General features: G+C 32.5%; 1 protein-coding gene and 1 long non-coding RNA gene across 2 annotated transcripts in view; one reads left to right on the top strand and one right to left on the bottom strand.

Moving 5' to 3' along the window:
- The first annotated feature begins 640 nt into the window (after window positions 1–640).
- Window positions 641–27,742, top strand: part of LOC127701586 (phospholipid-transporting ATPase ABCA3-like) — a 44,772-nt gene continuing 17,670 nt past the window's right edge. Inside the window, exons 1-10 of the mRNA XM_052205550.1 lie at window positions 641–814; window positions 1,550–1,908; window positions 2,712–2,954; window positions 7,198–7,463; window positions 16,055–16,289; window positions 16,648–16,827; window positions 17,345–17,526; window positions 19,801–19,935; window positions 27,223–27,352; window positions 27,505–27,659. Coding sequence (XP_052061510.1) covers window positions 1,596–1,908; window positions 2,712–2,954; window positions 7,198–7,463; window positions 16,055–16,289; window positions 16,648–16,827; window positions 17,345–17,526; window positions 19,801–19,935; window positions 27,223–27,352; window positions 27,505–27,659 — 1,839 coding nt within the window. The 5' untranslated portion in view covers window positions 641–814; window positions 1,550–1,595. The remainder of the gene's footprint in view (window positions 815–1,549; window positions 1,909–2,711; window positions 2,955–7,197; window positions 7,464–16,054; window positions 16,290–16,647; window positions 16,828–17,344; window positions 17,527–19,800; window positions 19,936–27,222; window positions 27,353–27,504; window positions 27,660–27,742) is intronic.
- On the bottom strand, window positions 21,980–23,057 carry LOC127703829 (uncharacterized). The gene is made up of 2 exons (XR_007983066.1): window positions 22,432–23,057; window positions 21,980–22,021 (listed from the first exon to the last, which is right to left on the bottom strand). It is a non-coding gene; the product is annotated as an uncharacterized LOC127703829 (long non-coding RNA).

The raw sequence follows: 27,742 nt of genomic DNA, 5'->3' as shown, positions 1-27,742 counted from the left end.
GAACGTTAAGGAGTATCAATACAAAAAGTGCCCAAAAATAATGGACAGTATAACGGACCACACCTATACCAACTGTACATATAAGCATTTTCAGATCATCTCCGAACAGTTTTGCCTATTTTCTTACTTACAATCAACTATATATACCAACATTAAAATCGAATATCGCTTTATACATGAAGCCAGAAATACCCCATTTCCCTCTGACACAAGACAAAAAGAAAAGATATTGGTTGGTAAATTTCTTCAACTTTCAAAGTTATATAAAAAATAGTTACTTTACGGCTAAGAACAATGATAGACATTCAAACAAAGTGTACTGCATCATTTACACTTCAGGCAAACTACGGCTTGGACATCACACCCTCAAAACAAATAACATCGATGTACTCAAGTGAAACAGATATTATCGAATACTATTATCATTGATTTTTTACACATAAAAATAGTAACAAAAATTCTTAAATCTGGTCTAGGATTAAAATTACAAATACGTAAGGTAAGTGAAGTAAGAACGGTCGATGATAAGGTCCTCGCTAAACTCATCTTTATAACGATCTACATTTTAAACTTTAAATTTGTTTTGTAATTCGAAAAGTCATGATCACATGTTTAACCCATAAAAATGTACGCATCAGGAAACACCAAGAATAGTTCCTTAAATACCAGCTACGTGAGATCAATTCAGGCCACAGCCAACATGGCTAATAACTAGTTAAATGGCTTATCATTGAAGGTGAAATGTAATATATAGTATATCTGGAATTATATACAAACTGTAAATAAGAGGTTTCATTTAGTTTTTGATAAGCAGGTAAGTCATACAAAACAGAAAGCTGGCTACACTGGCAGTAATACCGGTATCACATCAGCTTGCAAGATAATCTGCCAGTTTTTACTCATTGTTTAATGTTCAGGCTATGTGTATATTGAAGGTAATTTAATTGATGAATAATTTGATTGATGAATAATTTAGCTCAATAAAACCCTTTTCACAAAGAATTTTGGAGCACATATGTAGTTATAAAAAAATGATTGCGTAACATTATTTTTTTGCAGTACATATGAACTCATTAAAGGTACAACGTGACTTCGGATAATTATGTTTCTACTGTGAAATTGAATATTTAGAAATGTCAGTTACAGAAATATAAAAAAAAAAAATAAAGCTGTATCCATTTATTTTTCATTGAAAACTGCGTCAACTCATAATTAATTCATAAATTTATCCAAGTAAGGGAAACGTGGATAAATTTGATTGAAAAAGCTCGATTAGCATTTCAACAAAGTTTGTATACTGCTATACTGCTTCAAATAGTTTCATTTACATTGTGTTTTTCTATAATTCTGTTTAAATTGGATTTAAATTTTAATCTGACACCATATTGTTGGAAAAAAAATAAATGTATATTGTATCCTTAAGGGGTTAACCATTGATGATGATAAAGTATGCTGGATAAATAATTTCTGATATAATTTGAAATGATACAGGATGATCAATAATCCTGACAGGTAAAAATTATTGATCGATTGTTGACACAATTTTCAGGTGTGTAAATTGTGTGCTGGAACCATTTAAGAGCAAGTAAAACAAGATGTCACGATTGCAACAATTTGGATTACTTTTACACAAGAACTGGATACTACAAAAACGTAAAGTGTGTGTAACTGTTTTTGAAATTTTAATGCCGGTAGCTTTTGGGCTATTACTGTTGGTTATTCGAAATCTTATAGAGACAAACGATTACCCGAATGGGAAAATATGGAGCGCCTTCAAGCCTTCGCAAGCAGTATCAAACCTCACGAAGACAGAAATTCTATACGCTCCAAACGATGCAGCACTTGGTACAATAATGACTGCAGTCAAGAGCGACATGGACACAGATTTTCCAGGATTTTTAACTGCAGGTATACTTTTATTATGCAATCAGAATTTAATATACTACGCCCACATTCAAAGGGTTAATATTCTCGTAATTTGCACATTATTTAACATAATAATAAGGACGATACCAGCAAAAAACCATAAACATGTCTGGAATAACTATCAATTGGTTTATTATACCCCAATTCAGGTATAATCCACCATTTGACATATACGTGTTCATCAGAGCTTGATATGGTAAATGTAAAAAGATGCTCCAATATCTCTTCAATTTTTTTTTTGTTGATAAAAGCTGCATTATATCCAATTGGTGTATTTCATTATATGTCAAATGGTGAATTATACCTGAATTGGGGTTTATTCTACCAATTGATTGGTATTCATGACCTGAAAAATAGTCAAAAGAAAAGGCTAACACACTATCACTTAAAAGTGTGTATGTTTTCTAGGCTGTCATGTATTTACACAATTATTGACTATCGGAGAGGTTTTTAAAATAAATGATCCCAATCACCGTTGTAATATTTATGCCTTCTGTTACGTATATTCCAAGAGTGTACATGGAATAATTAGATTTGGTTTTGTTACAGTTTTCACAAAACCACAACTAAAGTGCTGAACTGGCTCCGTTTTATATGTAACTTTGCATACACTGCATATTGTTTGTCAGTCTTTCTCCTCCCGCAGACATGAAATTATCACCTGGTCCAACTTGAGAGCTTACTTGCACAGCTAATGTTTTATTAACAAACCACAGTTTTCGCAACGTTATGTGTCGCGGTGCCTCTACTAAGTTTTAATTTTACTCAATCTTTATTTTTTTCAGTTACTGGGTTTGCGTCTAACAGTGATGTAGAAACCTATCATACCAATAACCCAAGTAAAGTGTTAGCTGCTGTAGTGTTTGATGAATCAGTTAACTACACGTCGACTACTCTACCACAAAATGTGCAGTATTCTCTGAGGGTGTCGCTTCTTGATGGAGATACAAGATGGAGAACTGACCGCACATTCCCGTTCGTATTGACAACAGCTCCGAGAAACAACGACGCGACTGGCGGAGAACCGGGTATGTATTGTTATGTTAGAAAATTCATAAAACACCTTTAAAAATCCTTCTACAAAATGCATTGGCATAGAAACTAAAACTAGTACAAATACAAAAACCTAGGGCCATGGAAGGCAAAGGATACGAATAATGAATGATTATCATAGTCTGTTTGCTAAAATAATGTTGATCGTTGTTGACATTTTCTTGCATATCAAAGGCTCTCCTTCAAATTTATGGTCTGTATAAAATTATTAGATAAAAATCTGGTCATTTGTCACATACGTCTTTCATGAACATTGCATGAGGCCCAAACTCGGTAGTTGACTAAAAGAACAGTCGAGAAAACGCCAATACGGCTGCAACAATTTAATACAAATTACGGATATATGCATACGAATACGAATACTTTATTTCTCATAAAACTACAATTACATAGTTATAGAGAACATATATAAACGTAACTATCATGTACAATTATTACATGCATGTGTGAAAAGTACAATGACATTAATTTGGACGACTGACTTTCACATTTATAACTTTGGTAAATTTACATAATTTTTCTAATATTACAAATTACAATATTTGATGAGTTAAACATTTGATCAAATTTATAGATATTAGGGTTTGACCAACAGTATTGCGATAAAAAAAAATTTCTTTCTAACTCAAATGTTCTACAATTCATAACGTAATGGTACTCGTCACCAATGTCGTTTGAGTCACAGAGACGGCAGACTCTGTCTTCTCTCGGTAAACCCTGCCACCTTCCAGATTCAATCGGCAGATGGTGACTACCACATCTATATTTGCATAATGTATCAATGAAATTGTAAGGTAAAAATGAAAAATATTTTCAAATTGTACATTTTTAAAAAAATACGATAACATAAAGTTTTAGGTGATTCTGCAACAAAAGCAAAGCATTCTTGTTGAAACTGGTCTTAAATACTCTTTGAGTTTTTGCTCAATACATGTTGACACCTATTTATCAACAAACTGTGCATTCCATATATTGGACCTACCATAATTATCAAAAATATTTTTTATATGATATCCACTTAGTTTCTATTCCGTAATCATTATGATATACACACACAAGTTTGTATAATACAACACAAATTTTAATTTCTTTTCCATTAAGAAGTCTACTCCAGAAATTGATCATTCGCAACTTTACAGACACAGTAATGGGGTATCTTCCAAGCTCTGAATACACTATGAAATTTTGGGCTGTTTTAAATGTAAAATCATTTTACAAAATTGTAAATGTACACGTTCAAGTATATCTATATTTTGAAATCCCCATATTTCTGAACCATATAAAAGTATTGGTAAAACCATTTTATCAAACAGATCAAGTTGACATTCTATTGACAAATTGTTTTGTCTACATTTTGTTAATACACTATACATAGCTTTTGTGGCTTGTTCCTTGAGATATTTTTTATTTGATAAAAAGCATCCACTTCTAGAAAATAAAATACCTAAACATTTGTATGCTTTTACAATTTCAATATCGTTACAATTTACTGTGAACTTGAGATTTGCTGGCATTCTGCCACTGGAAAAGATCAAAACTTTAGTTTTGTTTGTATTTATTTTCATTTTCCATTCTTCACAATATTCGTAAAAAGTATTTAACATGTATTGTAGATCAGTACTATTCTCTGCTAATAAAACAGTATCATCCGCATATGAAAGTAAAAATAATTTCAAAAACATTGTCAGCTCATTTTCGATATCTTGTGATATCGATTTTAAGCCAGTTATATTTTTCTCTTCAAAAAAAGTTTGAAGATCATTTAAAAATATAGAAAACAGAGCAGGTGAAAGGTTTTCTCCTTGCCGTACCCCCATCTCACAAGGGAAGAAATCGGATTTTTTTGTCCTGATGTATAATACGAGATTTGGCATAATCATACACATTCTGAATAACACGAACAAATTTTCTATTTACTTCATTCTGCAATAATTTAAACAGAAGTAAATTTCGCTGTAAAGAGTCAAACGCTTTTTTCAAAGTCGATAAAAGCACAATGTAATTTTTTCTTTCTCAATTTCAATAATTCAAATAAAATATGTATGGTAAAAATGTATTCAGTCGTAGAGTAATCACTCCTAAAACCTGCTTGATTTTCATTTAGTATACATAATTCATCAAGATAATTGCATAATCTTGTGTTCAATATTGAAGTAAAAACTTTACCCAGAGTAGATAATAACGTTATAGGCCTATAGTTTTGTGGATCTTTTTCAGAGCCTTTGTTTTTTGATCGCATCTTTTTCATTTTGAAACGTAAATTTTCATTAGATGATCTAATATTTTTGTCCATGGTTTTTGTCGAGCCTGCGACTTTTGTCGCAAAAGCGAGTCATAGCGATCCTACATTCCGTCGGCGTCGGCGTCGGTGTCGTCGTCGGCGGCGGCGGCGTCCACAAATATTCACTCTGTGGTTAAAGTTTTTGAAATTTTAACAATTTTCTTAAACTATCCTGCATTTCAACCAAACTTGGACAGAAGCTTGTTTATGATCATAAGATAGTATCCAGAAGTAAATTTTGTAAAAAAAAAATCCTGTTTATCCGTATTTTACTCATAAATGGACTTAGTTTTTCTGCCAGTTAACATAACATTCACTCTGTGGTTAAAGTTTTTTCAAATTTTAATAACTTTCTTAAACTATCCTAGATTTGTACCAAACTTGGACAGAAGCTTGTTTGTGATCATAAGATAGCATTCAAAAGTAAATTTTGTTAAAAAAAATCTTGTTTATCCGTATTTTACTTATAAACGGACTTAGTTTTTCTGCCAGTTAACATTACATTGACTCGGTGGTTAAAGTTTTCAAAATTTTAATAACTTTCTTAAACTATCCTGGATTTGTACCAAACCTGGACAGAAGCTTGTTTATGATCAAAAGCTAGTATCCAGAAGTAAATTTTGTATAAAAAAATCCTGTTTATCCGTATTTTACTCATAAATGGACTTAGTTTTTCTGCCAGTTAACATAACATTCACTCTGTGGTTAAAGTTTTTCAAATTTTAATAACTTTCTTAAACTATCCTAGATTTGTACCAAACTTGGACAGAAGCTTGTTTGTGATCATAAGATAGCATTCAAAAGTAAATTTTGTTAAAAAAAAAATCTTGTTTATCCGTATTTTACTTATAAACGGACTTAGTTTTTCTGCCAGTTAACATTACATTGACTCGGTGGTTAAAGTTTTCAAAATTTTAATAACTTTCTTAAACTATCCTGGATTTGTACCAAACCTGGACAGAAGCTTGTTTATGATCAAAAGCTAGTATCTAGAAGGAAATTTTGTAAAAATTTATTTCCTGTTTTTCCGTATATTACTTATAAATGGACTTAGTTTTATTCCAGTTAACATTACGTACAGTCTGCAGTTAAAGTTTTTAAAACATTTATTAGATTCATAAACCTTCTTGGATTTTTACCAAACTTGAACAGAACTTCTTACAATCAAAAGATAGTATCTAGAGGAAAATTTTTAATAATTTTTTCCCCATTTTAGTTGAGCCTGCGACTAACAGCAAAAGTAGGCGAGACACTGGGTTCAGCGGAACCCTTACGAATATTTTTATATAGAGTCTCACTACGTCTCATTTGTTCCTTGAATATCCGTGAACCATACCGTTTATATAACCTTTTGATTTTCTAAACGCTCTCCTTTCCCGGCGGCATTCTGAGATAAACCAATCACTGTGATTTGGTTTCCCTCCCTTAAAATCATATCCATAAGTTTTTTGTACGAATTCCCCAAATATATTTCTAATTTCAAATTTCAATTGTATTTCTAGCAGAATTGAGTAAAACATCTCTTATTTCATTTACAATTTCATCAATAGTATTTTTATTAACATTTTGTACATTTTCTGTTTCTGTTTCTGCAAGCATATGCATTCAGTGTCCAAACTAGTTTTGAGCAGCATATACATATTTTCGGACGCATGAAATTATTAAACGTGTTGTTTTCAATTTTTTATATACATATTTTGTACTTTCAAGTAGTTGTTATAAAAAGAGTTTCATACGTAAAATAAAATGCATTCCTCTGGCTTTCTCATTTGTTTTGGCCAGTTTTGTTTCTTCGGTCACACTGGTGTTCGGAGATTTATTTTATTGGAAAAAGGTTGAATGAATTCAGTTTATTGGAAACTACTGAAAGTAATCCTCGTATAGTACCGCATTTATAATACGAGATATTGCAGCATTCTTTTTCGCTTTATTCACAGAGTATGGAAAAACAGGATTTCTATACATCCAGTATTTGGTTAACAAAAATATCATGGAAAATGGCGGTTATGCTTTGGTTAATAACCCTCTTCTCGGAACAACAAATGAAGTTTACCTCCGAAAAATGGCTTTTCCGCCCTATTTAGAAGATAACATGCTGACAACTGTACAGACGACATTACCATTGTTTTTTGTTCTTGGATTTATACTCTATGTTATTATGTTGGCGAAGAATCTGGTTTATGAAAAAGAAATGAAACTAAAGGTAAGTCTTCAGTGTTCAATAATTTATTGTAAACAAAAACACCTAACGTGTCCCTTTGTCCTGTTTCAAAGGGTATGTATCTTTTTTGTTGGCATACAAGTGGGGGTTTTAGGTAGCTATAAAACTGTGTTTAACCCATCATTTTCTTTGAAAAATGCCTGTACCAAGTAGGGAATATGGCAGTTGTTTTTAACTTGTTCCGTTGCTTGATAGTGTTTGATTTTGTCAGTTTTTATAGACTTCCCCTTTTTGAATTTGCCTTGAAGTTCGGTATTTTTGTTATACTTTTTTTTGATAATACTGGACTAGAGTTTGTTCTAGATTCTGCTATCTGCTGTAACAGAATAGCTGGTGACCTTATTATTACAATTTCAGAAGTATATCGTCAAATCTAAGCTAAGTTAATTCATAATGAAACAATTTTAACTAATTCACTTCCTTAATCATTATTATTACGACTTTTTATAGCGTGTAAAATATGTTTAAAACCCCATTTGTATATTACGTAGTGGTGAGTCAAAATCTGGAATGAAACGATCAATACCATAGTCTTTAAATATTTATTTAATGTTAAGGCAAATATTACAATGTATGTTAAAATGAACTGTTTGAACAATATTTAAAGGTAGTTTCTGTTCTGTCTGGGTTTAGTTTGGATGCTGTTATTTTATTCTTTGTTTACTAAAACCCCTGGCAATTCGTCAAAGACACTTAAGGTCGAAATACATGTATTTAAGTCTTTAACCTTTTATTGTTTTGAGAGCGTTAAGATCTATAGTAGTTTTGATTTGGTGGTTGTGTCATTGACCTGATCTTTATTTTTGAATTAATAAGATGAAAACAGTTACACTGGATGCAGTGTGCATACACAACACATGAACAGGCAAAGTCTATGACAGAACTAAGTGCGGGTGCTTTTTTTATTATGATCTTTTTAAATCCTGTATTTTCACAACTCAATGAAGAGGCCAAAAAATGTGAGACTTCCAAAATTCCACATTTCGTGCTGACTGAATAATATAGTTATTACATGGTCGATACTTAAGCAGATAGTTGATTTTAAGCAAGTATAGTTTTTTTTCATTTTTTTCTGTAACTGTTCTTATAAGTTCAATGTGATCTACCACGACAGGATGAATACCTGCGGTTTTAGTGTTCTTAAACAACGAACAACGAATGATAATAGAATATATGTACATTATGAAATTCACTAGCTTATCTTAATAGGACGACAAACATGGCTGCAGAAAATATAACCCATCCTAAATTGTTTATTTTGAGAATATTTCATCTTTACAAAGTTGAGCTTCATTAATATAACGAAATTTATCTTTGGAAAACACAGACCTTTTCTTGACAAGAAATCAAACGAAAGACTTAACATTCATATAACTGCCGCTTCTACCTTAAAGATTGTGATATTCTGTAGTGAAAGCAAAGACTGAACGAATTGGAGTCAATCTAATGCTTGCGAGAGGGTTTTAATGTTTCTGCGCGGAATCATTGCTTTTGAACTACCAGGTAAAAGTTAAAGCAATTGTGTCGGTCCAAGTACATACGGACATTTAACATTTATTCAGCATTCATCATATTTTAATATTTTTAAGTAACGAATGAAAGGAGATAACTCGCACAAGTTAAACATTAATTCACCCATCCATCATAGTCCAGCATTTTTATCAGTATGAATACAAGGAGACGTGGAATATACATAAGCAAGATATCAATCTAACAAAAAACACAGGTATCTAGAGGACAAGACACTGTCTATAACAATACATAAGTATATAATATAATACGCCAAGCTTTACTTTAGGAGCCCAAAAAGGAGAAGACATTGGAATTCTTAGTTCCCGATAGGAAATTAGAAGAAGGTAGTAGAACCTTCTTTAAAGTTTACACAACATATTACGCTGTAATAAAAGTGGATGTTGATTATCCTACGATCTTTTATTTCTATATTCATGAAAGGTGAATTCTTAAGTCAATGTTCGCTTTTCATAAACTAACTTATTCAGTAATTAATGTAAATATCGATCGATCGAGAGAGAGAGAGAGAGAGAGAAGATAGAAAACTACAATGATCTATTGAATAGTTGTCGTTAGATGGAAAAAAATATTATTAATAAGGCTGGATTCTAAAACTAATGAAGCCAGTAAGATAATCGTACATTAAAAATATGGCTGTACATCAGATCAAAGACGATAATGATTGATTTTATTACCTGTATGTGGGATAGGTTAGTCATATGCCAATATTTAAAAATAGACGTCAGAATGTAGAATGGTAAATTCTTTTAAAACAATATAAGGACATCACAGTGCATTTAGTACTGTTACTAAATACGTCTATTTCATGGTATATAATATACACTGTTATAAGTAAAACCAGTCATGATTCATTGATCAAAAAGATATACGATATTTATTAGTATAAAATCCAAACAATGGGATTGTTACTTAATACAAATATAACACAAATAAACAAAACAAATATGTACCATTGACAAAAAAAAAAACATAAGTTTGTTTATTTTTGCTATTTGTTATTTCTTAGATGCTAGACAACATGCATCTCCTCAAATTATGAAAAGTGTTGGCTTTTATTCACTGGGTTCGACAACCATTTCATTAAACTGATAAGTTATTCTATCTGAAATTATGGTATATGCATTAAATAAAGGCAATAGTAGTATACCGCTATTCGAAATTCATAAATCGATTGAGAAAAAAACAAATCCAGGTTACAAACTAAAACTGAGGGAAACACATCAAATATAAGAGGAGAACAACGACACAACAGAAACACAACACTAAAATGCAACACACACAGAAACGAACTATAATATAACAATGGCCATTTTCCTGACTTGGTACAGGACATTTTAAGAAAAAATGGTGGGTTGAACCTGGTTTTGTGGCTAGCCAAACTTCCCGCTTTTATGGCAATGTTAAATATAACATTAAAATGACAAGATTACATGACAGGACTACAATACAAATAAACGGGAGAACATACAGGACAGAGACATTAAAACTGACCATGACAAACATTTCAGAAGAATAAACTTAAAACAGATGGTCATCAATTATTAAAAGTGTCTTTATCGCCCCGAGTCTAGAAAAAGTTGTCAATAATTTAACGAGGCTATAACAAATCTGCAATAAATATAAAATTTCCTAGAGGACACACTATTTAGATTTCAAATTAGATTAAGACAACCGCTGACAAGGTTCACAACCTTCGGACAAGCATATGAATAAGCGGGGAAGGTTAAACTAGTCTTTTACCACATATTCTTATTTTTATAAAAACAGTTCATCTCAACTCGCTTTTTATAGTTATAAGCAAGATTTAAATTTTTTTTTTTTTTATTTTTCTGTATTGCAATTCTGTAATAATTTACACTTGACATTACACAAGAATAGGGCTTCCCGCAATGTTGATGGCGTAACTGTATGAACTACAGCGACCGATATTAGAATGTACGACACCATTGTTTCGTAATCATTAAAGTAGGTACTTTGAGCTGATTTCAGTAACTACCAGTAGTATTTGATGCGGTATTATTAAGAATTGTTTAAATATTACACTCTAAGTAATGTTTTTTTTCCATTGTCTCCAAAAGTTACGGAATCCTATTCAAATATCTGCATTGGAGATTTCATCTTATAATATGTTATACAAATAATGCTGTTCATTCTTAATATACAGATAGTCCCAATCACCTGCAAAACAGAGATTATGGTCTTTTTAAGGAGGTGAATGCGTTTAACCAATGGTAAAGAATTTAAATATTTATTCTACATCTAAGATTAGAATTCCCGTATAGACAAAGTTGACCTTAGATGATTTTGGCTGTTTTATATAAGCTTTTTGGGGTTTAATGAGTGTGTATTTGTATTTCCAACCTTCTGTTCTCACGTGTACTTGACGAAGACCTTTCCAGTAACAAGTGTTGTGCTCCTTGTAGATCTCCTAGACATGGTTTAATTTAGACGATTCTGTCTATTTTTGTTTTGGACCCTTTGGTTTCGGTGTTCAAAATTGACTTTTCAGACTTTGTGCATGGTCTCGAGCGTACAAAATGGAAGTTATTCCATAATCATGATCACGTGTCGTGGTGCAGTGAAATCGGTATCATACATCTTTATTGCTTGAAAAAAAAGCTTGACACAAATACTAGCCGACAAGGTGGCAAAAGCTATGTTTAATGAAGAAGATATTCAAAGGATACACATGGAAAAGAAAGGATACGGTGTATAAATTCATAACACAAAATCACTAAGAGCACATAAGAAGAACAGTACAAAAGGAACAGCGCTTTTATTGGAGTTCTTTATCATAAAGTAACAGCGAAACCTTGAACATGGAGCATAAATAAAACTCACCCTGCTGCAAGTTTAAGAATGCACCTTGCAACGGTTTGAACGATATTCTTTGCTAGATGTCAACCAAGCTACGTCTGTACATAGAAGAACACAGCTGTAGGTAATATCAACAAAAAGTATACTAGTATAGATTATACCTGGCAAAGAAATTTTACAAATTCTGTCATGAACTGCACGACAATCTTACTACAAGTTACATAAAACAAATAGTGACCTCGGTAGCCGAGTGGTCTTAATAGTTTAAATACTTTATCACTAGCCTGTCAATACTGAGGTTGTGAGTTCGAACCCCGCACATGGCAAGTAAGCTCGACTCTAATCTCAATTGACTAAGATAGTCAGTTTCCTTACCGAAGGTCCGGGCGACTTTGAAGGTCTTCTTTTTGACATTGACATTAAACTAAGGATCGTTTCTTTCAAGGATGACTTCAGTTATTATTCTTGAAAACCTAACCAAGTTATAGTCTATTACATTATATTATTACATAAAATGTAGACTGTAAATAATACCTTTATAAGAGATGTAAATATATCAAGAAATTTGATAAATGAAGTTTTGACAAATATATCAGACAATGAATCAGTCACGTAATCTTTTCTAAACGTGAAACTATTGTTGAATTCTCCGTAAAGGTTTTTCCTCTGGGGCAAGTTTTTTAAACAGCCAATTCATTTTGTTTTTTTTAAACTCGTAAATCAATTTTCAATGGAACATTGTGATCGACACATTTTTACTTTCTATAAGGGTTTATAAATGAAAACGGTAGGTTAACAAGGTTTTATGTCTCCCCTTACCCCCATTTAAATGGAATTTACTTCCGTATAAATAATTTCTCTGAGTTAGAGAAATCGAGAACTTTTACACAAACTAAACAAATCTGTAATGTCATATAAGCATACATATAGACGTGTGTCAAATATAGATAAAACACAAACAAGAAACAGATTTGAATATACACAAGCAAAACAACTAAGAGTGCCCTGTCCTCAGCTTTAATGACTGTTATCAAGGAAACTGCTACTTTTGCATGCTATAGATACTATAACCGGCTATTGGTACGGCAGATACAATAGGATCTGTGTTCCCGATGGCTATTAGAAACGGTAGTCTTGGCAATCGTGTTCAGCAAATTTTGATGTGTAACCTATTGCATCTGTCGTTCCAATAGCCTGTAGATAAACTCATCATAGATACCAGGGTACCAGATTTTTAACAGAGTGGGGTATATTTAAGGAAGACAACAGTACCACTAGTTTACAAACAGATTGTAGTAGAAACTTTAGTTTAATCAAGGAGGTTGTATGGTTCAATCATTGTTGGTCGCTCTTGAAGGCCATACGATAATGTGTAGTTTACATCCTTTTCCTTTGGTGGTTAGTCGTCCGATTGGCAATTATACCACATCTCACATTTTATATAAATAGTACTGTATACAAATAAAAAAGAAAATAGTCAAGTTTTAATCATAAGAGACAATATCTGAAGCGGCGAATGTACGTCGTTTAATTGTGTGCTCATATTGTGAAGATGTCCACTTTACAGTCCACCATTAGGACCTGTGATTATAGTACACTGAACTGTCAAACTCGAAAAACGTTTGACTACAAATATCTGTATTCATATCTACAAGCTTTCAGGCTATATCTATTATCTTTTATTTCCTTTGTGATCTATTTCTTTTATAATTGTATTTGCGAAAAGATCCCGTCATTATCTAGACGGTTTCAAGTTGTAATTTTAAATCATTTTTTTATGTAAATAATTGGTATTTTTCACGTTTTGCATTTTGGAGCAAAATGACTACATTTTTACATACTAATGTCACAAGTGTACTTGGTATCAAATAAAGAGCAGGACATTAAGACATATCTTTTCTTTTGAGTCATTTGTTTTATTTCCAGGATTTTCTTTCTTTACTGTTTTTATTTATTTATACATATATTTATCATGTATGAACAATGTTTTTTTTTTGTGCTTATTGTACTGATACAGAGAATACATGGTTAATTTATTTCATTATTATACCCTTTATCAGAATTTCTCACAGTATTTCGTCCAAAGCATAACTTCGAAGACGGGCAATTTTGAAGACAGGTTTCCGACCTTTTTTCATTACATTTTAAACATAGTTTTTGTGACTGTTTTGAATGTAGTTTGGCCCGAGTTTATCTCGTTCTTGCTGGGGTTTCTAGGTCGGCGGGATTGTTTAAGAAGGAGTATTTTTGATAATTTTTACGACTTATTATACAGTTATTTATTTTGATATACATTGTAGTTATACTACACATATTATAATATTTGTATTTATCAATTCGAAATAGATCCGGTGTCCTCGAGTTCATGTTTGACAGTCGGCAAATTTGATATTTGTTTTATTATCACATGTATTATTTATAATATTAAAATTTATGGGATAATTATCTATAAGATTACATTAGCAAAGTGTGTACCAAGTCATATTATCTATTTGGTCTTCGAATGGTTTTTTAATTCTTTAATCGGACCATAGTGATAGTTTTGTTTTGCGCTTGTTAGTTACCTACTAAACATCTTTTAACCATTTCATTTCGGAGATGGTAAATAATACTTCCTCCGACGGGAACATAATTACACGGCTTTAGCAAATCCTCTTGATTCAATGTCGGATTTTGTTGTTATATTTAAAAAATTTCAACTCTCAATGAAAAATTCTTAAGTCATTCCCAAAGCGGATGGATCAGATGTTTTAAATTGCGATTTTTGAATTTTTGAACTACAAAAAGAGCCACAAGTAAACCCTCATTCCTTTTTGGCAACACTCTTCGCAATAAGGGTGCATACTTTAACGACAGTCCTTTAACAACGAAAATTAATTGAACGCTACCTTCAGTATATAGGGCCTCAATATTATCCCAGATGCACTGGGCGAACCGTTGGATGCAATAAGCCCTTATCACAAGAGTCAAACGTTTCCTTTTTATTTTATTTATCACATGATTACAGTACATCCTATTTACAAAAACAAAATCCGAAAATTTCCCGTCCCAAACTCTCCTTGTTGAAAAGCCTGGATTTTTCATGTACTTTCATGCAATAAGTCATTGATAAGCTGAATAAGATGTTGTTTTGCACCAAACTTTCATAGACTTCTTCATTCCCCCTTCCATTTCATTGCCTTGGCAGATGCCATTTGAAGTAAGCTTCAAAGTTGCTCCATTGTTAATCTACTGACAAAATTGTGCTCAATTATGGATTATTGTTTAACGTCCAGTGGCAAACATAACATGAACATCAGATTAAGAATATGGTAATGTGATATGAATATGAACCCTGCTTTGTACAAGACTGACAGACTAAGTCGGGTTCTTGTGTGCTAGTTCACAAGGTAATTATAGTCCACAAGAAGACATGTCACCCTATACCCCAACACATTATTCCGACTCCAAGTCGACCAGATTTGCTCTTAAATGCCCTTGAGCTTTGATGAACCATTATCTACCCACCCTATCTCGTTAGATGACGTTGTATTCTGTATTCAAAGTACAGTGTATATCCCGGGTTTCCGGGTAACTATTCAGTACATTGTATTTGTAAAAGTTCCTGATTTTTCTTCATCATTATTTTTCTTTTTTTTTTTTATTTTATGGTTCATTACAATTTGATAGATTACAAAGATATAACATGTGTAACTTTTCCAAATAAAAGTCAGGGCACTGAAAGCAGGAGACAACAAAGGTCACTAAAATCAATTAGAATTATCATTATTTACATTGTTGTCAAAAAGTTTTCGACAAGAAAGCAATTGTGTCTTAGAAATAAAATTTTTAGAGCCGAGTGTAATGTGCTGTTAAGTGCCAAAAACAAGCATTTGAGTCTTCCTGGTAAAAAGATTAACACGTTGTTCTAAATGTGTAATATATATGAAAATAGCTGGTAATTGTATATGTACACCCACAATGGTTACGAGAACACAGATTATTGGTACAACAGGTTAATTGAAAGGCTAACTGTTCCTTTATTTAAGCAATTGATTTGCTAGACTATATCATATTTAAGTGAAATATCACTAACAAAACCATAATTGATTTTTAAAATCTATGATTAAAATTTTATTTTATCCGCAACTTCAAATGAATTAATCTTATCCATATTGTTTTATACCAATCAAGGGAGTTCGGATACAAATATTATCACCATGAATGATTCTAATTTTTTTCAGGAATCTATGAAACTGATGGGAATGCACGTGTCGATGTACTGGTTGTCATGGTTTATATTTTCATTGATATACATGCTCCTAGCCTGCATCTTCTTCACGATCTTTTTCTCCATTAAACTGAAAGGGGTTGCAGTTTTCACAAATTCCCAGCCGTCCATAGTATTTGTGTTTTTATTGAGTTACGGGTTATCGCTGATAGCATTTTCTTTCATGGTCAGCACATTTTTCCAGAGAGGTAATACTATGAAAATTATGTTTTTTCTGTCATATTATATAAAAACAAAAAGATGTGGTATGATTGCCAATGAGACAACTCTCCACCAGAGACCAAATGACGTAGAAATTAGTCCGTTTTTTAGATGTTATGAAATCGAAACGTAAATTATATTTACTGTAAAATGAAACAAGGAGATTATATAAAACGTACTGATTTTTTTTCTTCAAATTCATACCTTTAAAATGTACTTTATGATTTCTATGTTAGCTGAAACTATTAAAACAAAACAAAAAGGGTAGAAAAAGACGAATAAAGTTTAAAATTTTGAAATAAACAAATTCTTCAAAACTGATAAAATGTAATTATCTTTATTCAGCAAGTGTAGCAGCACCAGCTGCGGGAATTATATTCTTCTTGGTATATTTCCCGTACTTTTTCCTGAACCAGGACGAAACGTTTGCCAGTATGACCAGTATGCAAAAGGGACTAGCATGTGGCCTTAACAATGTTGGAATGGCAATAGGTGTAAAATTAATTGCTCAGTATGAAGGAACAGGTAAATTGTTTTACAATAATAACTTTATTGGCAAATTACATTCGTATAGTTCAAAATAATGTGTTCAAACTGTTGACATCAGCATTTTCATAACTGAATACTTTATATTTTAGAATTTGAAAAACTGATTAAAGTTTTGAAACTTTTCGTATAATGGAGTTCCATTTCGGGTGTTTGTTTGAGGGGAGAGATATTGGAGTATACACCATGTTTCCACGTCCGTTTTTGCACACACGTTTTTCTGTTGCACAACTTAGAAATAAATATTACTTCCTTCCTCATTACTAGCGGGGGAACCTTACTCAGTTGGAGGGGGAAGGGACAATTCATGTATCGTATGGTTAGTTGGAGTAGGCGATTTGAATACACTTGGCATTAACGCTCATATCCGCTTCTTTTCTGTAACACACCTTAAAAACTATGAATTTCTTCATAATAATTTTCAGAAGCGTAGCAAAGTTTCGATTAGACACAGATTCTAATTTCTAGTTTTCCAGTTTATACCTACTAATTTCAGGTGCAGGTTTGCAGTGGAATAACTTTGTTAATCCTCCTACTGTTGATCAAAACTTTTCCATGCTGGCAGTTATACTTATTTTACTTCTTGACACATTAGTATATATGCTGATTGCTTGGTACGTTGATGCCATTTGCCCAGGAGATTTTGGAGTGCCACAGCCGCTTTATTTCCCATTCACGGTCAGTAACCTCATCAAATACCAACATAGTAGTGATCTTTCTCATTTTAATGAAATTTAATGAATTTATACTTCGCATGTTCCCTCAAATTGTTGTTAATTGTATCCACAAAATTGTATGTGTTTTCATGGTGAACAAAAAAATTAGACTAAAAGATAAAGCTTATTATTTCTATATAGATTTCAAACCATTTTTTCGGTATACATTTCAAAGCAGATCTCAAAAAGTCTATTTTTACTATAGTTCACAGTATAACTCCAGCTTGTTTCTTAACATATGGCTAAATAAAAATCGCATGAAAATAACTCAAAGTCGCAATTTTGACAAATTTAAAACTTCAAAGAGGACCATACGTTCAGTGTCTTTTGAGAAGGCTTAAAACATATTGTATTTCATATATAGATTAATTCGTTTTGATAAAAGATGTTCTTCGATGTAAAATTCTATAAAAATCATTAAAGATTCGTTACAAAAATGTCTTTAACTTTGTTAATGATTTGGATTTCCAACTAATTTGATTTCAGCAACACTTAGGAGTCTTGTGTAGAATACACGCGCGTCTGGCGTACTAGATAATACGCCTAGTATCTTTGATGATTTTTGTCGAGCCTGCGACTTTTGTCGCAGAAAGCTCGACATAGGGATAGCGATCCGGCGGCGGCGGCGTTAGCTAACTTCTTAAAAGCTTTATATTTTAGAAGATGATAGACCTGGATGCTTCATACTTTGTATATGGATGCCTCATGTTACGAAGTTTCCGTCAGTCACATGTCCAATGTCCTTGACCTCATTTTCATGGTTCAGTGACTACTTGAAAAAAAAGTTCAGATTTTTTGTAATGTTAAATTCTCTCTTATTATAAGTAATAGGATAACTATATTTGGTATGTGCGTACCTTGCAAGGTCCTCATGCCCGTCAGACAGTTTTCACTTGACCTCGACCTCATTTCATGGATCAGTGAACAAGGTTAAGTTTTGGTGGTCAAGTCCATATCTCAGATACTATAAGCAATAGGTCTAGTATATTCGGTGTATGGAAGGACTGTAAGGTGTACATGTCCAACTGGCAGGTGTCATCTGACCTTGACCTCATTTTCATGGTTCAGTGGTTATAGTTAAGTTTTTGTGTTTTGGTCTGTTTTTCTTATACTGTATGCAATAGGTCTACTATATTTGGTGTATGGAATGATTGTAAGGTGTACATGTCTAGCTGGCAGGTGTCATCTGACCTTGACCTCATTTTCATGGTTCAGTGGTCAAAGTTAAGTTTTTGAGTTTTGGTCTTTTTTTCTAATACTGCATGCAATAGGTCAGCTATATTTGGTGTATGGAATGATTGTAAGGTGTACATGTCTAGCTGGCAGGTGTCATCTTACCTTGACCTCATTTTCATGGTTCAGTGGTCAAAGTTAAGTTTTTGAGTTTTGGTCTTTTTTTCTAATACTATATGCAATAGTTCAACTATATTTGGTGTATGGAAATATTTTATGATCTATATGTCAGTCACGCAGGTTTTATTTGACCTTGACCTCATTTTCAATGTTCATTGCTCAGTGTTAAGTTTTTGTGTTTTCGTCTGTTTTTCTTAAACTATAAGCAATAGGTCAACTATATTTGTTGTATGGAAGAATTGTTAGATGTACATGCCTGCCTAGCATGGTTCATCTGACCTTGACCTCATTTTCATGGTTCATTGGTCAATGTTTAGTTTACTTGGTTAATGTTAAGTTTATGTGACAGTTGTAATAAAGCTTTATATTTAGGACTATCAACATAATATCAATGATTAGTAAAGAAGGCGAGACATTTCAGCGTGTGCACTCTTGTTTAAAAGGATTATTGAATATGTTGAAAGTTCCTATGACAGTTCAGTACCTATTGAGGTGATCACCGAAACTTCAAAGAGGACCATACTTTCAGTGTCTTTTGAGAAGGCTTACAACATATTGTAAAATTTGTGTATACATGATTTAAATTTACTGAAGCCCCTTTACTGAATTCAGATATTACCACTCCTACATCAATCATTATTTTGTTCTTTTCTTTTTCTATTTGCCTTAAATCTTTTCAAGTATTATATAAAACATTTCTTTTTAGCTGAAATGCAAGCAATGTTAATACTGAAATAAGTAGGAATAACCAACATTTTGTGAAGACAACCAGGAGAATGGACAAACCATAAATTGAAACTAGTTTTTTCAAATAATAGCCATTTTGTTTGAGTAATCTTCTTAAGAGGTTTTATTTTAATATTTTGCTATTGTTAATTTGTAGAAAACTTACTGGTGTGGTCATAATCATCCAGAAGATTTCGACGATCTCCGTACATCACACACAGCTAATCCAGACTTATTTGAAAGAGAACCAAGTGGTCTAAAAGTAGGAATCAGCATTGAAAATCTCCGAAAGGTATGTTGACACACAATGCTTGATAAACATGCAAAAGGATTTTTTTTTGTAGTTTGTAATCCAGAATCCTTAAATTACAAAACTATTACATTGATGTATATAACACATTTAGGCAAAATTTACCTTAAACGGTTTTAGTTGATCTATCATTATACGCCCTTTTGTTTTTTATGCTACCAAACGTTTGATATTTTTGGCTTTCCGAGAGTAGCTGATGATGGTTTCTGAATATAAATGTGTTATACATAAAGGATTCATATGATTTGTTTTTTAGACTAACACTGCCTTGTAAATATCAGTGCAAGTACAAGTATTTCAAAACATTTGAACACATTGTTACTGTATCTAAATAAGTTAGATGTTTTTACTTTCAAATATTTTCTGAACAAAGTTGCTTGATTTTTTTAATTTACAGCTATTTATTACTTTTGGTTTATGTGTTTTTAACAGAAAGTGGACATACCTATTGAAACCAACTGTGTTTCTCTCCTTTCCAACTTATTCTAATTTTCGTATGATACCGATTTCCTGTAAGATCTCACAAAAAGATAGAAGATAAAAGATTTAACTTCCCATTCTGCTAGATAGATGGTGTTGTTGAATAATTTAAAATATGTGTCTTAATTGATCGCGTTTATCGCATTGAAGCTGAAATTAAGGATACCACGGATTACGATATAGTTAAGTCTGCTTCAAATCTTGCCTTAATCTAGAATTTGGCTGAAAACTACACTTTCAGACAAAATAAATTAATTAAATTTTCCAATTGTGTGTTTCATTATTTTTGTTGAGCAACATCACAGCAAAACCTATATATGAGTTGTACATTTCCAAGTTGATACAATATTTCAGAATTTACGTTTGAAATCAGGATTTCTTTGATAAAAGTTTTTGTTTACAAGAAATCAATTAAACAATGGTTTGAAGTCCTCTCTTTGAAAGTTTTAATGATGTTATCATAATTTGATTGTCCATTTTGAAAATATCAGACGCCCATGGGTATTTCCCATTTGAGTTAGTCACAATATTTGTTCTCCATTTCTCGTTAATGGCATCATCGAATGCGACATCACTGGAATTTGCATGACATGAACAACACAACGGATGATTCTGTTTGAACAGTTGATTACCGATTTTTAATGGGGTTCGTAATGCTCAATCTTTATTCTGTATTCTGCATATTGTATTAAGAACAATTGTATGTCTTTCCTCTTTTGGAAATGGTGTTGTCCGTCTTACTTAGACTTAATTATTTTTCATTGACTCCTTGGGGTATTTTCTTACTTTTGTTCATTTAGTTGAACATGACCATGTGATTTGAGTCAACGGTCTTTTTTTTTATATCGACAAGAAAAATACATTCCTGGTAATTTGCTATTAATGTAGTCTAAACTGTGTACAAATTAGTCGCTAAAAGTCCTTAATTTTTCCGGTGAAATGTCCTTTCGATATGCTAATATCGATCTTTAATTTAAAAAAAAATAATTTATTAGTTCATGAAATCTATGAAGACAACCAGGAGAATGGACAATCCATAAATTGAAAATAGTTTTTGTCGAGCCTGTGACTTTTGTCGCAGAAAGCTCGACATAGGGATAGTGATCCGGCGGCGGCGGCGGCGGCGGCGGCGTTAACTAACTTCTTAAAAGCTTAATATTTTAGAAGGTAGAAAACCTGGATGCTTCATACTTTGTACATAGATGCCTTATGACATGAAGTTTCCATCTGTCATATGTTCATTGTCCTTGACCTCATTTTCATGGTTCAGTGACTACTTGAAAAAAGAGATCCGATTTTTTGTAATGTTAATTTCTCTCTTATTATCAGGAATAGGATAACTATATTTGATATACATGTGCGTACCTTGCAAAGTTTTCATGCCTGTCAGATAGTTTTCACTTGACCTCGACCTCATTTCATGGATCAGTGAACAAGGTTAAGTTTTCGTGGTCAAGTCCATATCTCAGATACTATAAGCAATAGGTCTACTATATTTGGTGTATGAAATGTAGATTCATCAAGTTGGGCGTAAATAACATCTGAGTAAGGTTCTATTGGTTTATTATAGTAATCTCAAATAAACACCCTGTAACATATAAAACACACAATAAGACACAATACATACGTTCAAAGAACGATAACTCTAATTATAATCTCCATATTAATAAAATAAAATATAAATTATCCAAGTAGTTAACTTCAGTTCGAAATATACCATATTTAATAAAGTATGTTTTTCTACAAATCATAAACATCTATACCAAAGTATATTTCCGGTAACTGTTCAATATGCAATTCTACAGATATCAATAACACCTTGTGTCAACGATCATTATCTAAAGTAATCAATTCTGATACACTATTCTATTCGGAGATATTCGTAAACTAAACAATAACACATTACAAACACAGACAAGACACACATTAATTAAAACACATAAGTACAAATAGACAACACGTAAATAAATAAACATGTAAACACAGAACACAGCTTACCGTGTATATAATACAAGGGCTGAGCAGTGCTCCTCTATAAAGTTACTGTATACTCTTATACTTCACATACTGGAATCTGAATATAAAGAAATATGACTTCATAAGTCTTAATGTCAAAACTAGTAAATAATATAGTTAAACTCAATGCAAGACAATATTCTATGCTGAAATCTAATAACAGCCAAATATGAAAAATAATATAATAACTGTAATATTCTTTCTGTCTTGCAAATACCAACTTAAAGTAAAAATATGAACTCTTTCATACTCATGGAAATCAAAGTGGACTTTCATACACATTTTCATAACACATTCATATCTTTTATACCAAGATAAAAATACAGAAATACATGCATCAAATACTAATGTAAAGAATATAACTGACCTGAATATAAAGAATGGTTTCCAGAATAAGAAGAATAAATATCTATAAATCACAATAAAGTGTCAGTGTTCTATATCTCTTGTGTAGAATTTGAAAAAAGTGCCTCAATATCAAAGGAGTTCACAGAGTAACCAATCAGAATAAAGAAATAGAATACCCAGGATGTAAATACCCAAGTGAATAGAAAATCAAAGTACTGTCATACTGTATACTCTGTCAGAATCAGTCAACAAGTCAATGCATGAACAAATATATACAAATACTATTTATTAACATAAATGATAAAATCAAGCTGTACTACAAACTCCCCTGCATTGGGAAATGACGTCCCCGTCATTGCAGTCAAGTTTTAACAAAATACAATATATAATACACATGTGAAGTTCTGACTCTCAGTACTTCTTTAATAACAATTCATGAAATTAACTATCAAACATATAAAAGATAAAACACAGATCTCAATCACTGAATTTCTAAGATGATTTCAAAATAATGTCTATTAAAGCTTTCCCAGCTTCTTTTTCTAATCCAGATAGAGTTCCATCCTTAATTGCAGAAGCCATAAATTCTGCTTTTGCTTTCCAATCACAAATCACTGCACTTTTTACAACAAAATCTCCAGACCTTAGCCACTTTGGTTCTCTCCTAGCACGACGCGACCTTCTAGGTGGAGGTATCGGAGTATGAACCAAATTATCTAATGTATCACTATCATTATCAGATTGAACGGTTTCATCTGCGTTCAATAATTCATTACTAGATTCATCAATTCCAGAAGCGCTTCCTAATTCAGAATCATCTCTGATTTCCTGAATATCAGATTGGGCGTCCCCAACTGATTCTGTTGTATCCTGTTCAATTTCCACTTCCTGTAATGCAACAGTATCCTCAGTACTTGTTGGAGCACTATCTGTTGTCATAACAGGTACAAAATAATATTCATCCTCTGATGAAGATTCACTAGCTAAGTCTGAAGTGTCTGTAACTATAACTGATTTCGGTTTCGGTGGTGATTTCATCGGTTTTAATCTAGGTTTCGGTTTCGGTGGAGTTTTAACGGTTTTGTCTGAAATATGGCCAATAGGTAGAAGTAGATTTCTATGGAGTGATCTTAATCTTCCTTCTCCATTTTCCTTTTTAACATTGAAAACAGGTATTTCTAAATTCGGTTGCGATAAAATTATATACGGTTCATCCTCCCACTTATCAGCAATTTTATGTTTTCCGTCGAATGCAACTTTCCTAACTAAAACCTTATCTCCTTTTTCAATCACTGCACCTCTTGCTCTGAGATCATAACCTTCCTTTTGTTTCGCCTGAGCTTTCCTTGAGTGTGCAGCTGCTAATTCATACGCCTTTACTAATCTGTCTCTTAACTCCTGAACATATTTTGTTTGCGGTTTGCGTTGTTTTTCTGTAACTAATCCAAAAGCTAAATCTATAGGTAATTGCGGCTCTCTTCCAAACATTAAAAAGTATGGTGATTGATTGGTTGATTCGTGTTTTGTACAGTTATACGCATGAACAAGTGATCCTACATGTAATTTCCAATTAAGTTTTTGATTCGGTTCCAAAGTTCCTAACATTGAGAGTAAAGTACGGTTAAATCTTTCTGTCATTCCATTTCCCATTGCGTGATACGGTGTAGTTCTAGATTTTTTAGTTCCCAAAAGTTTACAAAGTTCCTGTATTAAATTCCCTTCAAAATTTGCTCCTTGATCTGAATGTATGCGTTTCGGTATTCCGTAATGGACAATAAACTGGTGAAATAAAACTTCTGCTGTAGTTTTAGCGGTCTGATTCCTTGTTGGATAGGCTTGAGCGTACCTAGTGAAATGATCTGTCACTACTAACATATGCTGATGTCCTCCTCTTGATTGTTCCAAAGTTAAAAAATCTATGCATACCAATTCCAAAGGTTGTGAAGTTGTAATACTTACCAGTGGTGCTCTTGATGGTTGTTTTTTCCTTTTTATACACCGATCGCAGTTCTCAATCCAATTGTCAATATCTTTCGACATACCTGGCCAATAAAATCTATCACGCAATAATGATGTAGTTCTATCACGTCCAGGGTGTCCCATTTCATTATGTAAAGCCTCTAATACTGTTTTAACATAATCTGATGGTAGTACAAGCTGATTTAGTATCTTACCATTCCTATCTGTTACTTCTCTGTATAAGATGTTGTCGATCAGTTTCATAAATAATAATATAATAGTAAATAATATAGTTAAACTCAATGCAAGACAATATTCTATGCTGAAATCTAATAACAGCCAAATATGAAAAATAATATAATAACTGTAATATTCTTTCTGTCTTGCAAATACCAACTTAAAGTAAAAATATGAACTCTTTCATACTCATGGAAATCAAAGTGGACTTTCATACACATTTTCATAACACATTCATATCTTTTATACCAAGATAAAAATACAGAAATACATGCATCAAATACTAATGTAAAGAATATAACTGACCTGAATATAAAGAATGGTTTCCAGATTAGGAAGAATAAATATCTATAAATCACAATAAAGTGTCAGTGTTCTATATCTCTTGTGTAGAATTTGAAAAGAGTGCCTCAATATCAAAGGAGTTCACAGAGTAACCAATCAGAATAAAGAAATAGAATACCCAGGATGTAAATACCCAAGTGAATAGAAAATCAAAGTACTGTCATACTGTATACTCTGTCAGAATCAGTCAACAAGTCAATGCATGAACAAATATATACAAATACTATTTATTAACATAAATGATAAAATCAAGCTGTACTACAGAAATGATTGTAAGGTGTTCATGTCCAACTGGCAGGTGTCATCTGACCTTGACCTCATTTTCACGGTTCATTGCTCAATGTTAAGTTTTTGTGTTTTGGTCTGTTTTTTCTAATACTGTATGCAGTAGGTCAACTGTATTTGGTGTATGGAAATATTTTACGATGTATATGTAAGTCTGGTAGGTATTATTTGACCTTGACCTCATTTTCACGGTTCATTGTTTAATGTTAAGTTTTTGTGTTTTGGTCTGTTTTTTGTCGAGCCTGCGACTTTTGTCGCAGAAAGCTCGACATAGGGATAGTGATCTGGCGGCGGCGGCGTTAGCTAACTTCTTAAAAGCTTCATATTTTAGAAGGTGGAAGGTCTGGATGCTTCATACTTTGTATATGGATGCCTCATGTTACGAAGTTTCCGTCAGTCACATGTCCAATGTCCTTGACCTCATTTTCATGGTTCAGTGACTACTTGAAAAATAGTTAAGATTTTTTGTAATGTTAAATTCTCTCTTATTATAAGTAAAAGGATAACTATATTTGGTATGTGCGTACCTTGCAAGGTCCTCATGCCCGTCAGACAGTTTTCACTTGACCTCGACCTCATTTCATGGATCAGTGAACAAGGTTAAGTTTTGGTGGTCAAGTCCATATCTCAGATACTATAAGCAATAGGTCTAGTATATTCGGTGTATGGAAGGACTGTAAGGTGTACATGTCCAACTGGCAGGTGTCATCTGACCTTGACCTCATTTTCATGGTTCAGTGGTTATAGTTAAGTTTTTGTGTTTTGGTCTGTTTTTCTTAAACTAAAAGCAATAGGTCAACTATATTTGTTGTATGGAAGAATTGTTAGCTGTACATGCCTGCCTAGCATGGTTCATCTGACCTTGACCTCATTTTCATGGTTCATTGGTCAATGTTTAGTTTACTTGGTTAATAATAAGTTTATGTGACAGTTGTAATAAAGCTTTATATTTAGGACTATCAACATAATATCAATAATTAGTAAAGAAGGCGAGACATTTCAGCGTGTGCACTCTTGTCTAATACTGTATGCAGTAGGTCAACTATATTTGGTGTATGGAAATATTTTACGATGTACATGTCAGTCTGGCAGGTTTTATTTGACCTTGTCCTCATTTTCATGGTTCATTGCTTATGTTAAGTTTTTGTGTTTAGGTCTGTTTTTCTTAAACTTTAAACAATAGGTCAACTATATTTGGTGTATGGAATGATTGTAAGGTGTATATGTCTGTCTGGCAGGGTTCATCTGACCTTGACTTCATTTTTATGGTTCATTGGTCAGTATAGAATTTACATGGTTTGGTCTGTTCCTTTTATACTATAAGCACTAGGTCATCTATATTCTGTGTACGGAATGATTGTATTACGGGTGTACATGTATTTCCAGGTTGGTTTATCTGACCTTGACCTCATTTTCTTGGATCATAAATGTTAATGTCATACTTATAGTAAGACTATCAACATAAAATCAATGGTCAGTATAGTAGGCGAGACATTTCAGCGTGTGCATTCTATTTTAAATAATAGCCATTTTGTTTGAGTAATCTTCTTAAGAAGTTTTTTTTAACACTTTGCTATTGTTAATTTGTAACATTTTCAGGTTTATGGAAAGGGAAAGAAAAGAAAGGTTGCTGTAGAAAATACCACTCTCAACGTCTTTGAAGGTCAGATAACAGTACTTCTAGGTCATAACGGTGCAGGAAAAACAACAACTATGTCTATGTTAACTGGTGAGTCAACTATGAAATAAGGTTAACTTCTTTGAAAACTAAGCTGTTCAACTTAATTACTATTCAATTGCTTAAATGTTTTATAATCAAATAAAAAGCAGATATAGCCATATGTAGCAACTCTTGCTGATTTTTTTTTTCTTTTTTTTTAGGCTTTATACCACCAACAAGAGGAACAGCTAAAATAAATTCCTATGATATAAGAAAGGACATAACGAATGTTAGACGTAGCCTGGGGTTGTGCCCGCAACACAACATACTTTTTGATACGCTCACAGTTAAAGAGCATCTTATATTTTACGCAAAGGTAACCTACAATTTTACGTCTTTTCGCGTTTTTGCGTTTTTACCTTTAAGAGGTCAACTGTATTTGGTGTATGGAATGATTAA

Source organism: Mytilus californianus, unplaced genomic scaffold (genome assembly GCF_021869535.1).
Source record: "Mytilus californianus isolate M0D057914Y unplaced genomic scaffold, xbMytCali1.0.p SCAF_1, whole genome shotgun sequence".
NCBI classification, from domain to species: Eukaryota; Metazoa; Mollusca; class Bivalvia; order Mytilida; family Mytilidae; genus Mytilus; species Mytilus californianus.
The sequence above is the reverse complement of the archived record's forward strand: the minus strand, read 5'-3'. Positions and strand labels throughout refer to the sequence as shown.